A 12,842-nucleotide genomic window follows, 5' to 3' on the forward strand; every position below is an offset into this window, starting at 1 on the left:
TTGCAAGTAATCATCAAGCTTGTGGTCTATGTGTTCTCAGATAACAAGGTATGGCACCTTGTTAGTTATTGGGATGATGTGGTGTGTGTCAAGGCTGAGTGAGCAGAAGAATGTCTGACCGGATGTCATGACATTGCCTTGGACAATATTGTTATTTCCTTCTGAAACTTACAGTCATAAGGAAATATGGATGTGGTGTGTCTCATTATGATATATTAAAATGAGCCTGTGTGTCATAGTTGTGTGGTACAGGGGGAGTAACCATCTACTGTTGTTTGTGATTTTGGTTGTAGTGGTGCTAGATGTCAAGCTACCACTGGAGGTAAGAAAGTGGTTTTAGGAAATGGTGATAGGGAGAATACATGAAGAATGCAGACAAAAGCCGTGTTGAATGTTAAGACATCGCTTGCAACGTGTCTGACAGCATATATGGAATAGTCTACATGCATTGGAACTGTTGTTTCTGAAAAGAAACAGTCAAGAGCTATTCAAAGATAGTCTGGGATATTGTTGGTGATTCTCTGACAGATTCTCAGCAAATATTTATGGATCTTGACCAAGTATTTACTCCTACCGTTAATTCCTAAGCACGGTCTGGCCTATTTAAAGGATGTACCAGCATTCCTCTTCTCTCAAGAGCGACATTTCATTCCCTCTAAACCATGGGGTTTGTTAAGATTTGGGCATACTGCGCCTGGATCTGGTTTGTTAAGAGTGTGGGTCTACTTGATCAAAGCTGTGAAGCAAGATCAAGTGGGTGTAGTCTTGATCAAAGCTGTTAAGCAAGATCAAGAGTGTGTATTCTTGATTGAAACTGTGAAATAAAATCAAATGTGTGTTTCTAAAATTTACTTGTAATTTTGTCTGTTTTGTTCTCTAATATTAAGTTGCTTTGGCAACATTTTTGACAAAAAGGGGGAGTAACACTTGTACCCCAGGACAACAGATTTCTGTGAAGATGAAGGTCCTCTAAAACAAGAGGTTATGCTGCTGTTTGCTATCTTCTATGTGTTGCTGTTGTGTGAAGTTTATCATCTGTGTGTGATTAGTGTATTAGCTAACTTGATTCTCTGCTTGGATGTGTGTTTTCCGCTGCTGTGAACTCTGTTGTGATTCCAAGTTGTTTTAGCCAAAAATTTGCCAAAGGGGGAGTTTGTAGATGTTTTGATTGGCTGCATTTTGTGTTAAAACAGTTACTGTACTTAGATGTCTTGACTAATGTCATGACATGCTTAAGTAGTATGCTACAGAATTAGCTAATACAGGATTCTCTGAATGTCAAACTGAATGTTATGACACTCATTCCTGACAGGCCAGTTAGTTTTTCTGTTATTTATCTCAGGCTGATTTTCAGGAAACTAACAGCAGGCTGATTTTCTGTTCTGTTATGGCATTCATTCAATACAGGACTTACTGAATGTCAAACTGGATGTTATGACATTCATTCCTGACAGCAGATACTGACTTATAGGCCAGTTAGTTTTTCTGGTATAGTTCAGTATTTATTACAGCTCAGTATTTCTTTCAGACGGGTTTTCAGGAGAATAACAGAGTTAGCATATGGCCTATGTTCTGGACGTCAAACTGAATGTTGTGACATTCACTCCTGATAGCATATGCTAAAGTGTAGGCTAGTTAGTTTTTCTGTTTCAGTATTTATCTCAGGCTGTTTTTCAGAAATCTAACAGCTGTGCTAAAATCCCGGAAACTAACAGAAGAGCTAAATTCAAGAGCCCTAACAAATAGCCTATTTGTTAGCACCCTAATATGTGGAAATTAGGTTAACTTGCTTAACCTTAATTTTAGGAACTAAAAGATTGAAGACCTTGATTGTAGCAGAAGTTTTCTGCTGGCTTTGTAACAGCAAAGGAGAAGTTTGCTGCGATTTCTGAAGGCCCAAATCCAGTTGGGTGTTTAGGTTATAAATAGCAGATTGTAACCTAGGTTTTGGAAGCCTCAAACAATGTAAAGTTAGGGGTGTGTGTGAGGAAAACCTCCCAACTTGTGGGAAGGTTACCATGTGTTTCTCAGTGCTCGAAGGCATGAGATTATTTGTAACTCAAAGCCTATAGATAAGAGTTTGTTATGGTCTTGAACGAAGTTGTGAAGCAAGTTCAAGTTGTTTAGCATTACATTGTATTTGTAGTGATAGGAATGGAAACTGGAGGTTTCTATCTAGGAGTTCCTAGGTATAGATTGCATTGGGTAGGGATTAAGTGAAGAGTTGTAAACGGGAGAGTTTAACTCTGAATTAATACTACTGATAGTGGATCTTCTTCCTGGCTTGGTATGCCCCCAGAGTAGGTGATGTTGCACCGAACTGGGTTAACAATTACTTGTGTTTTTACCTTCTGCACGTTATAATTTTGTCTGTTATAAAATAAGGTCAACCTGTAATGCTGTAACAGGTGATGTTCAAATCAATGTTGAGACATCATGCTGATAACTGTGCAGGCTCAACAGAAGTAAGTGCTATGTTTGATCTCTGCTGTGTCTTTGTACCAGATGGACAGAACTGGGTGTTCTTCCATTCTATGGTGATATAGTAGCAGATGTCGTGACATCTGTGAATGTGTGCATATTAGTACTGGGTTTTAATTTGTATAATTGTCTTGCTGTATTAGTAACAATGTTGGATCAGATGTCATTACTTGGAGTAGAACATCTGAACTCTGACTACACCAAAATTTCAATCTCCTCCCTTACAATGAAGCTTCGGTCGACCTCCTCAACCTTGGTACTTTTAGGGCAACAAGGAAGATGTAGTGGGGTGTTTGGCCATACACAATCTCATAAGGGGTAGCTTGAATAACAGAATGATACGTGGTATTGTGCCACCACTCAGCCAAAGGTAACCAATTGACCCATTCCTTAGGTTGTTGCCATGTCATAGCCCGCAAGTAATGTTCTAAGCAATGATTCAGGACTTCACTCTGACCATCTGATTAAGGATGATATGCTATAGTAAAGCTTTGAGAAATGCCCATTTGACCAAGAAAAGAACCCCAAAATTTACTTGTAAACAAGGGATCTTGGTCACTCACAATGTTGGCGGGTGCACCATGTAACTTTTAAATTTCAGCAATGAAAATTTCAGTTAACTTGGATGCAGTAAAAGGGTGAGTAATAGTAATAAATAGGCATATTTTCTCAACCGATCAATAATTACCTAAATCGTGTCTTTACCATGAGATTTAGGAAGCTTTTCTATGAAGTCCATGGTTATACTTTGCCACACTCCCTATAGAGATGGCAGGGGCTGAAGTAAACCCGCAACAACTTTAGGTTCATACTTGGATCTAAGGCAAGTCTCAGATTGATGAATGAACTTTGTGACATCCTTGGCAAGACCTTTCCAATAAAAATGCTCTTGATACTTGCTATAAAAGCCCTGAGTCTTGACTGGCCTCCTTGATATGAAGAATAAAGCCATTGTAGAATCACTAACCGCACTTGTCCATCATTAGGAATGACCAACTTTTGTTTCCTATACAGCAAATTGTCCAAAAAAAAAATGGGGATGCAAGGCTGGATTAGAGAGAACCTACAGCTTGAGGTCATGTAAAGTTGAATCTTGTTCATAGCTCTTAAGGAGAGAATCCCATAATTCAGAAGAAATAGAAGAGACAGTCAATTGTAAAACTTCACCATGAGAGGCTCTAGATAAGGCATTTACAAACACATTATCCTTACCCTTCTTATACATAATCTCATAAGAAATACCCATGAGCTTAGTGACCCCTCTATATTGGGCTGGGGTAGATAGATGTTGCTCCAATAGGTACTCCAAGCTATGCTGATCAGTAAGGATAGTAAATGTGTTCAGGGAAATGTGATGTAACATGTAACATCCTAATTTTCCATACCTTAAATAATATATATGATTATAATTGAGACTTTAACATCGCTAATTATTACAAACTAAACATTGAAACTAGCCGCTATAATAATTAATTTATCAACTAATTACTCTTTATTTTATTATTAATATTATTATTCAATTTGAATATCATCGTTTTATTTTACAAACTAAACTTTGAAATTAGTCATTTAAATACTTAATTTTAAGTTAATTAATTATCCATATTATTTTTGTTATTATATTATTTGATGTTATTTGATTTGAATATCACTATTTTACTCTACAAACTAATAGTAAATAAAATAACCTTAAGTTAATAAATGTATTAAATAATTACCCTTGTTATTATTATTATTATTATTATTATTATTATTATTATTATTATCCTTTCATTTTATAAAAGAAATATATTTTATTTTACTATTAATATTCTACATGATCATATGTCATGAAATAGTAGAAAAATCAAACTTTCATACATTTCTCACCAACTATTTTCACAAAGTCATATTAGAACACCTATAAAACTATTCATGCAAGACTTGTAAATATTTGACAAAGACATATTTACTAGCAAGAGTTGAAAAGTTAGAAAGCATGGGCAAAAGGAGATAAATTTACATTATTTTAATATCTTACAACTAGTATAAATAGGGGTCTTTCTCACCCCATTTTCATTCATTCATTCACAAATCATCTTTCTTACCTCTTCATTTCCTTCTTTCTCTAGTTTCTTCATATAGAAATATTAGTTTTAGTTGTCGAAGTTTTCACGGTGTCGGTTTGTAGCTTTTAGAGTTATTTTGGGGTCAAAGTTCTTCTAAAGTTTTAAAGGAGTTTGATACGTCAAAGTTCTGCTCAAATCATTTTCATAAGTAACCGGTAAGTCGTTATAATTTAATTATTTTAATTATTTTATTTATATAAAGGTTATTTTAAGATTTTGATTTAAATTTCCGTTAAGACGTTGAGATATTGAACTTATAAAGTCCAAGATAAGTTTTACCATTTTAAGTTGTTATAATGCCCAAGTATTATTATAAAATTAAAATGTTATTAGGAATACACTCTTGATAATTTTCTAAAACAAACAAATTCAAACGGGAGTATAGTCTAATTTATACTTGAATTTAATAACGATTTAAATATAGTGGAGGTTATTATTAAATATTTTAAATAAATAAATATTTTAATTTGTAACGGGATTATGTTTATTTAATCGTAAATTATATTATAATTATTTTATAAATTTCGTACAATTCAACGGTTATCGTAAATTAGGTTCTGGGCAAACATCAGAGAAAACGCTCGTGGACTTTCAACAACGATCAACAACAAAAGGTGGGGGCAAGGTCTCGTATACGTTGGGAAGTTAGCGTAAAATATCTTAATGTATATATGTGTGTAGTGGTGACCCAAGCCCTACTAGCGATAAATAAGTAAGGAGAGTCCATCCTCGAATAATGATTTTCCCAAATCACTAAGCGAGGTTATGCCGACCTCAATTATTTATCATAAGAATGATATGACAATTTGAGGTTGTATTGTGCTTACATTGTTTGATTAATTGTCTAATTGTTTATTTTATTTATACTTGAATGATTGTGATTGATAGACTAAGAAAATGATATATTAAGAAGAGAAACAACAACATTGATTTGATATTAAGTATTAGATCCCCAATGAAATAAGGGAAGTTGGATACATTGAGTAGTTGTATTCGGTTGGGTTCTGGCTAAGGAAAAGACTTGGTCGACCATGTCCTTTACGGTCCACCTCTCTTACCTGGGAAGTCAACCATACATTATTCACTGTATAAACTGAACTAGTTATATAGAGATAAGGATCACACCAAGGAGAAATAGACAAGACATTTAATGGATTTGGCACTCAACCGAAGTAATTAGATAATAACTATGACTTGAAAGGTTAATACGATATTTCCCAAATATTAACTAAATACTTATAGTTGAGAGTTGCTACAAGATGGTTGAGTGATCATATAGACCTGCATTGAGGAATGTATAAGTCCACTGCCGTGCGGTATGGGACGTACGAGGTTGATCAGTCGCCTACAATCCCGACGGGGATTATTATTTATGCATGCTAGGCAAGACGAGGGTCTTGGCATGAATCCTCAGGGACGATCGACTTATAACACCTGGACTCCATGTGAAGTTAGGTGGCGTAGCTCTTGGTAATTGGGAGTACGTTGGTGGCATGTGGTCTTGTGATATCTGATCTTGGTAAATGGGATAGGTATCCTTGATAGCGTTTAGTGGCCTGAGTCAGCATATAGTTCAAGGATGCATTAGAATATATACTTATAGAGTATAGGTAAATATGGGATAAAGATACGCTTGTTCGAATAATTATGGTTGTCATATATATATATATATATATATATATATATATATATATATATATATATATATATATATATATATATATATATATATATATATATATATATATATATATATATATTACTATTTTACATCCTATTCCCACTTTTAAACTTGTACGTAAATCTTAGCCCTGTATTCTTTTTGGTCTTGCATCTTTGGATTGATCTATGACGATCAGGCGACGAGCTAGACCATTTAGGAGGGAAGGCTATGGAGTGACAGATTACGATAATGCCAAGGCTGAAGGTTGTTAGCGTTTTGTCAAACGTTTATCACATCGTTACTAGTACGTAATATTATATACAGTCAGTATAAGTGTCAGTCCTGTTGGACTTAGGAGGTCCTTCTATTAAGCTTTCTTTTGATTTTCTTCATGTACTTTTATTTTAAGTTTTATCTACGTGGCAAGGCCACTAGTCTTAACGGTGTCAAACTTTATGTAAAACATATTTGAAGCATATATATGTGAAGTAGTATATTTTAATTAATTCAGTCTTGTTATTTAAATTTTTTAAATTTTCTGTATTTTATTTTAGAATTTCACTAATGGGACATAGGCTGTCTAATTTAATGGTATCAGAGCTGGTCGATTCAGCTCGGACCGTAAGTGTCTAGAGTTATACTGACTGTATCAAGTTGGATTCCAAACAGGATGATAACTTTTCTTTTGTGCGTTGAGTCTTCCTCTTGATAGCCTTCTAATATACTGATCTAGGAAGCGTCTTTAACACACTTAACTTATTCTTCTTTCTTTTTCCCCCAACGGTCACAAACCCAACGGTAACGTAACAGACACTTCACAAAATTCACTATATAAATACTTCACACCTATTCATTATTTTCATATCAATTTCAAAGTACTTATCCATACCTTACAAATGGCTAAATGTTTTCTTTTATTCATCACTCTTCTTGTCATTATCTTGTTTCTTATTGGTATTATCAAGCATGAAGAATTAGGTAAAGATTTCTTAGCAATAATGATAATTATAGTGTTACCATTACTAGTCTTAGCTTGGTTTATTAATAGAGGTTTTTAAATGAAATATGGTCATGGTTTTTGTAATCGTTGTTATTGAATAAATTGATATGCTTTTGTTTATACACTAAATATTGATTATCTTTGCCAAAATTCTAGATATAATCATAACTAACGTTAAGCATTAATTCAACATATTAAACATAACATTGCATGTGAGAGAATTGACAAAATCCTTATCGATGAATCATTCATTGGGATATAAATATACATATTTATTTTGTTCTTTATGTCTTGTGGATGATTAAACCTAATAACTTATCCTTTTCAGGAAGTTATGGTTCAGAACGCCAGAAACGTGAGGCGTGGTAGGAGTGTTGGTAGAGGCGTTAGTAGAGGTGTAGGTAGAAATGTGAGTGGTGAAGCTACTCCCGAAGGGGTAGCTAACATCCCCATAGGACGAGAAGATCATTCCCAATCTGGAACAAACTCTCAAGCTGACACTCGAGATGTTCGTGAACTTGCTGCGGCTGTGTTAGTTCAAACACAACAAAATGCTCAAATCCTGCAAATCACTCGTAATCATCAACTTTTTCAGCAACAACAAAGAGAAACTGTGCATGAAGATACGGGATTGAACTCGTTTCTGAAAGGTAAACCACCACAGTTTGGTGGTGACTTTAATCCGGAGGGTGCTGAGAAATGGTTGCAAGAGATAGAGAAGATATTCTCTTTCACTCACTGTAGAGAGAATAGAAGAGTCGGTTATGCAATATTCATGCTGACAGGCGACGCTGAAGCCTGGTGGAGAGGAAAACATAGATTATTGGAAGAGGAAGGAAGAGAGATCAATTGGATCTTGTTCAAAGAAGAATTTTGGGGGAAGTATTTTCCAAAGCTATGTAGGAAAGAGAAGGAGAGAGAATTCCAGAACCTGCGTCAAGGTATGATGACGGTGGGAGAGTATACTAGGAAGTTTGAATCCTTGCTAAAGTATTCTGCATTTTACCGCTTGCATCCAAGGGAATAATGGATGTGTGAAAAGTATCAAGATGGATTGAAATATGATATCCAGATAGCGGTTCTACCTCTGCATATTATGCGCTTTGGTGAGCTGATAGAAAGATGTTTGGAGTTGGAAGGAATTGACAATAGGAAGAATCAATATGGATCAGGAGTACCAACCCGAAACAACAATCACAAGGGCCATTTTAACCGAGGCCATGGAGGAAGGACCCAACAAGGGGGTAGGCCATATCAAAGGCCTACACCATATCATAACCAGGATTCTAGGAGGTTAATGTTCAAGTGTTACAGTTGTGGAGGGGCACATCTTAACAAAGATTGTCCAAATAGAAATATTGGAGCTTGTTTTCGTTGTGGTCAGAAGGGCCATTTTCTCAAAGATTGTCCCCAAGGACAAAACCAACCAACAAGCCAGAAGAGTGTCCTAATAAACAATAACAATGTAGGGAGAGCAAGGAACGGAGGCCCAAATGTTGGTCAAGGACCTCAGAATCAGAACAAGCCAACCACGGGAAGAGTATTTGCAATTAGAGGAGTTGAGATCTCAAAGTCAGATGGGTTAATCCAAGGTATGTGTCTAATTGGAGATAAGTTGGTATCAGTATTATACGATTCAGGAGCTACACATTCATTTATATCTACATCTTGTGCGGAAATTTTGGGATTTGAAATTATTGATCTCAATAATAAGTTGACCATTACAACTCCCTCGGTAGAAAGAATGGTAACTTGTTCAGTCTGTGCAGACTGCCCTGTAATTTTAGAAAATAGAAGATTCTTAGTAGACCTTATAATACTCCCGCTAAAAGACCTAGATGTCATCTTAGGAATGGATTGGTTATCAGCCAACGATGTAAACTTGGGGTGCAAGAAGAAAATTTTAACGTTTGGAGAAGATAGTGGAGAAGTCATAAAGGTGGAAACTCTCACCCAAAAATTTATGATGTTATTCTCTATGTCAGAAGGAGAAACCCCTAGTGTTGAAAAACTTCCAGTGGTCTGTGAATTCCCGGAAGTTTTTCCAGAAGAGGTTCCAGGTTTACCACCGGTTAGGGAAGTGGAGTTTTCTATAGACTTGGTTCCAGGCACTGGACCAATTTCTATATCTCCTTATCGAATGTCACCCTCAGAGATGGCTGAGTTAAAGAAACAGTTAGACGAGATGTTAGAGAAGGAATTTATTAGACCGAGTGTATCGCCATGGGGAGCTCCAGTCTTGTTTTTCAAGGAGAAGGATGGTTCTTCTAGACTTTGTGTAGATTATAGACAACTTAATAAAGCTACTGTAAAAAACAAGTATCCTTTGCCTAGAATCGATGACTTGATGGACCAGTTAAAGGGAGCATCGGTATTCTCGAAGATTGACTTGAAGTCTGGATATCATCAGATCAGGGTGAAGGAGGATGATATTCCAAAAACAGCTTTCAGATCCCGTTATGGACACTATGAGTACTTAGTGATGCCATTTGGTTTGACTAATGCTCCAGCAGTATTCATGGATTACATGAATAGGATCTTTAGGTCGTACTTAGATCAATTTGTTGTAGTTTTCATTGATTACATTTTGATTTATTCCAAGAATGAGGTAGAGCATGAAGAACATTTGAGAATTATGCTACATATATTAAAGGACCGCCAATTGTACGCGAAATTCTCGAAATGTGAATTTTGGTTGAAGGAGGTACAATTTCTTGGTCATGTTATCAGCAAAGAAGGTATTGCAGTAGACCCGAGTAAAGTCGAAGCAGTAACAAAGTGGGAAAGTCCAAAGAATGTTGGTGAGATTCGAAGTTTTCTTGGACTAGCTGGATATTATCGGAGGTTCATTGAAGGATTCTCAAAGATCGCTTTGCCTATGACTCAGTTAACGAGGAAGGGTAAGAACTTTGAATGGACAAAAGAGTGTGAAGAAAGTTTTCAGAAGTTGAAGGAAAGATTGACTTCATCACCAATACTCATCTTACCAGACCCGTTAGGACGATTCGATGTGTATTGTGATGCGTCATACCAAGGTCTTGGTTGTGTGTTGATGCAAGAAAGGAAAGTGATAGCTTATGCATCAAGACAGTTGAAGGTGCACAAGAGAAACTACCTAACTCACGACTTAGAGTTAGCAGCAATTGTGTTTGCCTTAAAAATTTGGAGGCATTATCTTTATGGATCAAAGTTCACTGTGTTAAGTGATCACAAAAGCCTGAAGCATTTATTTGACCAGAAAGATCTAAACATGAGACAAAGGCGTTGGATGGAATTTTTAAAGGACTACGATTTTGAGTTACAATATCATCCAGGAAAGGCCAATGTTGTAGCAGACGCCTTGAGTCGAAAGAAACTTCATGTATCTGCAATGATGTTGAAGGAAGAAGAGTTGATTAACCAATTCGTGGATTTAAACTTAGGAGTACATCACAGTGAAGGAAGTATGTTCATAGGCACTATTGTCGTGTCTAATGAATATCTAAAATGGATTAAAGATGAACAACAACTTGATGACCAATTAATGAATATAAAGGAAACTATCAAAGATGGTCAGAATGAGGATTTTAACATAAGGAGTGATGGAATCCTAAGGTTTGGAGAAAGGTTGTGTATACCTCAAAACCAGGATATTCGAAAGTTGATCTTGGAAGAAGGCCACAAAAGTAAGATGAGTTTTCATCCAGGAGCCACAAAGATGTATCAAGATTTGAAGAAAATGTTTTGGTGGTTTGGAATGAAGAAGGATATAGCAGAGTATGTTCAAAGTTGTTTGATATGTCAGAAGGCAAAGATTGAACATCAAAGGCCAGCTGGATTATTACAACCTTTAGACATTCCGGAGTGGAAGTGGGATGGAATAGCTATGGATTTTGTAACTGCTTTGCCCAAAACTCAGAAGAAGCATGATGCAATTTGGGCAATCATTGATAGATTGACAAAGAGTGCACATTTCATTCCCATCAACCAAACGTTTAGCTTAGAGAGACTAGCTCAGATATATGTAAAGGAAATTGTTAGATTACATAGGATACCTACAATTATAGTCAGTGATAGAGATCCCAGATTCACAACAAAGTTTTGGCGTCAGTTGCATTTAGAGTTAGGAACCAAACTAAGGTTAAGTTCAGCTTATCATCCCCAAACAGACGGCCAATCAGAAAGGACAATTCAGTCGTTAGAAGATCTGCTAAGAGCGTGTACTCTTGAACACAAAGGAAGTTGGGATGAGTTCTTACCATTTATTGAGTTTACTTACAACAATAGCTTTCATTCAAGTATTGGCATGGCTCCATATGAAGCATTGTATGGACGAAGGTGTCGAACGCATTTATGTTGGTATGAAGTTGGAGAAAATAAAATATTGGGTTCAGAATTTGTGCAACAAACAATAGACCAGGTTAAGCTTATTAGAGAAAAGATGAAAGCTGCACATGATCGTCAAAAGAGTTATAGTGATAAAAGGAGAAGACCTTTGGAATTTGAGGCAGGATATCACGTGTTCATTAGGGTAACTCCTAGAGCGGGAAATGCATGAGCAATCAAAACTAGGAAGTTAACATCAAGGTTTATCGGGCCTTTTCAAATTCTACGACGGATTGGACCTGTAGCATACCACATTGCTTTGTCGCCAAAGCTGTCTAATCTTCATGACGTATTCCATGTATCACAACTAAGGAAGTATTATCCTGACCCTTCACATGTCATGGAGCCTGAAAGTGTGGAACTTAGAGATAACCTAGAATATGAGGCTTTACCTGTCAAAATTTTAGATCATCGAATTAAGGAACTTCGTGGAAAGCAGATACCATTGGTTAGAGTTTTGTGAGATGATGTAACTGGTGATTCTACCTGGGAAAGAGAAGAGGACATGCGTCAAAAGTATCCACATATGTTTTAGGTACGTTAAATTTCGAGGACGAAATTTCTTTTAAGGGGGGTGGTAATGAAGGAGAATTGCCATCCAAGGCGCAGCGGAATTTAAAATTTCTCCATTTAGTGATCCTTACGAATGGGCATGATCAGTGATAGAATCGTTACCTCTTGTGGCGATTCAAACCTTTGGTGCAGATCTCTGATAATGATCAAAACCTTTGATACATATCCACAGAGTGATCACGAACGTTGAACGATGACAACGTCTCTACTCAGTCCACACGAACGGGTTCCTTCAATCTCAGTGCTAGCTGGTACGAATGAAGGCTTTGAGTGAGAGAGAGAGGGAAACGAAATTCCAAGTCTTCACTTGAATTTCAGTCTGAGTGGAGCGACAATGCTTCTACCCAAGGGGTTCTATTTATAGAACCACTTGTGTGGGCTTCAAGCTAAAAAGCCCACTTAAGTGTATTTTGGCCCATATCTCATAATATGCCAAAATCAGTTAAGTATTTGGTACCTTACCATATTTCGTCTCCCACTTAAGTGCACCATACCTTACGGTGTTCCTTAGTTACTCTATTTCTCATCAATCCGTCCTTTGTGTGTGACCCTGTAGGTTTTCGCGACGTTGGCAATTATATTAAATCACGCATTTAACATAATAAACAGTGAGCGGTATCTAGCAACACATCACTGCTACCCAAGACACGAA

At 36.4% G+C, this 12,842-nt stretch overlaps 1 protein-coding gene and 1 long non-coding RNA gene across 2 annotated transcripts; both read left to right on the plus strand.

Moving 5' to 3' along the window:
- The first annotated feature begins 4,659 nt into the window (after nt 1–4,659).
- On the plus strand, nt 4,660–6,497 carry LOC127079904 (uncharacterized). The gene is made up of 3 exons (XR_007787993.1): nt 4,660–4,744; nt 5,144–5,203; nt 6,449–6,497. It is a non-coding gene; the product is annotated as an uncharacterized LOC127079904 (long non-coding RNA).
- Nucleotides 6,498–8,282: 1,785 nt separating this feature from the next.
- On the plus strand, nt 8,283–11,789 carry LOC127080870 (uncharacterized). The gene is made up of 3 exons (XM_051021160.1): nt 8,283–10,243; nt 10,565–10,642; nt 11,447–11,789. The coding sequence occupies exons 1-3, from the start codon at nt 8,283–8,285 to the stop codon at nt 11,787–11,789; spliced, it is 2,382 nt and encodes a 793-aa protein (XP_050877117.1).
- The last annotated feature ends 1,053 nt before the right edge of the window (nt 11,790–12,842 follow it).

This window comes from Lathyrus oleraceus, chromosome 5 (assembly GCF_024323335.1).
Source record: "Lathyrus oleraceus cultivar Zhongwan6 chromosome 5, CAAS_Psat_ZW6_1.0, whole genome shotgun sequence".
Lineage (NCBI taxonomy): Eukaryota > Viridiplantae > Streptophyta > Magnoliopsida > Fabales > Fabaceae > Lathyrus > Lathyrus oleraceus.

Coding starts and splice junctions, on each gene's coding strand:
- LOC127080870 (XM_051021160.1), top strand. CDS start 8,283: ATGTGTGAAAAGTATCAAGATGGATTGAAATATGATATCCAGATAGCG. Junction 10,244..10,564: donor CCAATACTCATCTTACCAGA/CCCGTTAGGACG, acceptor ACAATATCATCC/AGGAAAGGCCAATGTTGTAG. Junction 10,643..11,446: donor ATGATGTTGAAGGAAGAAGA/GTTGATTAACCA, acceptor AGATCTGCTAAG/AGCGTGTACTCTTGAACACA.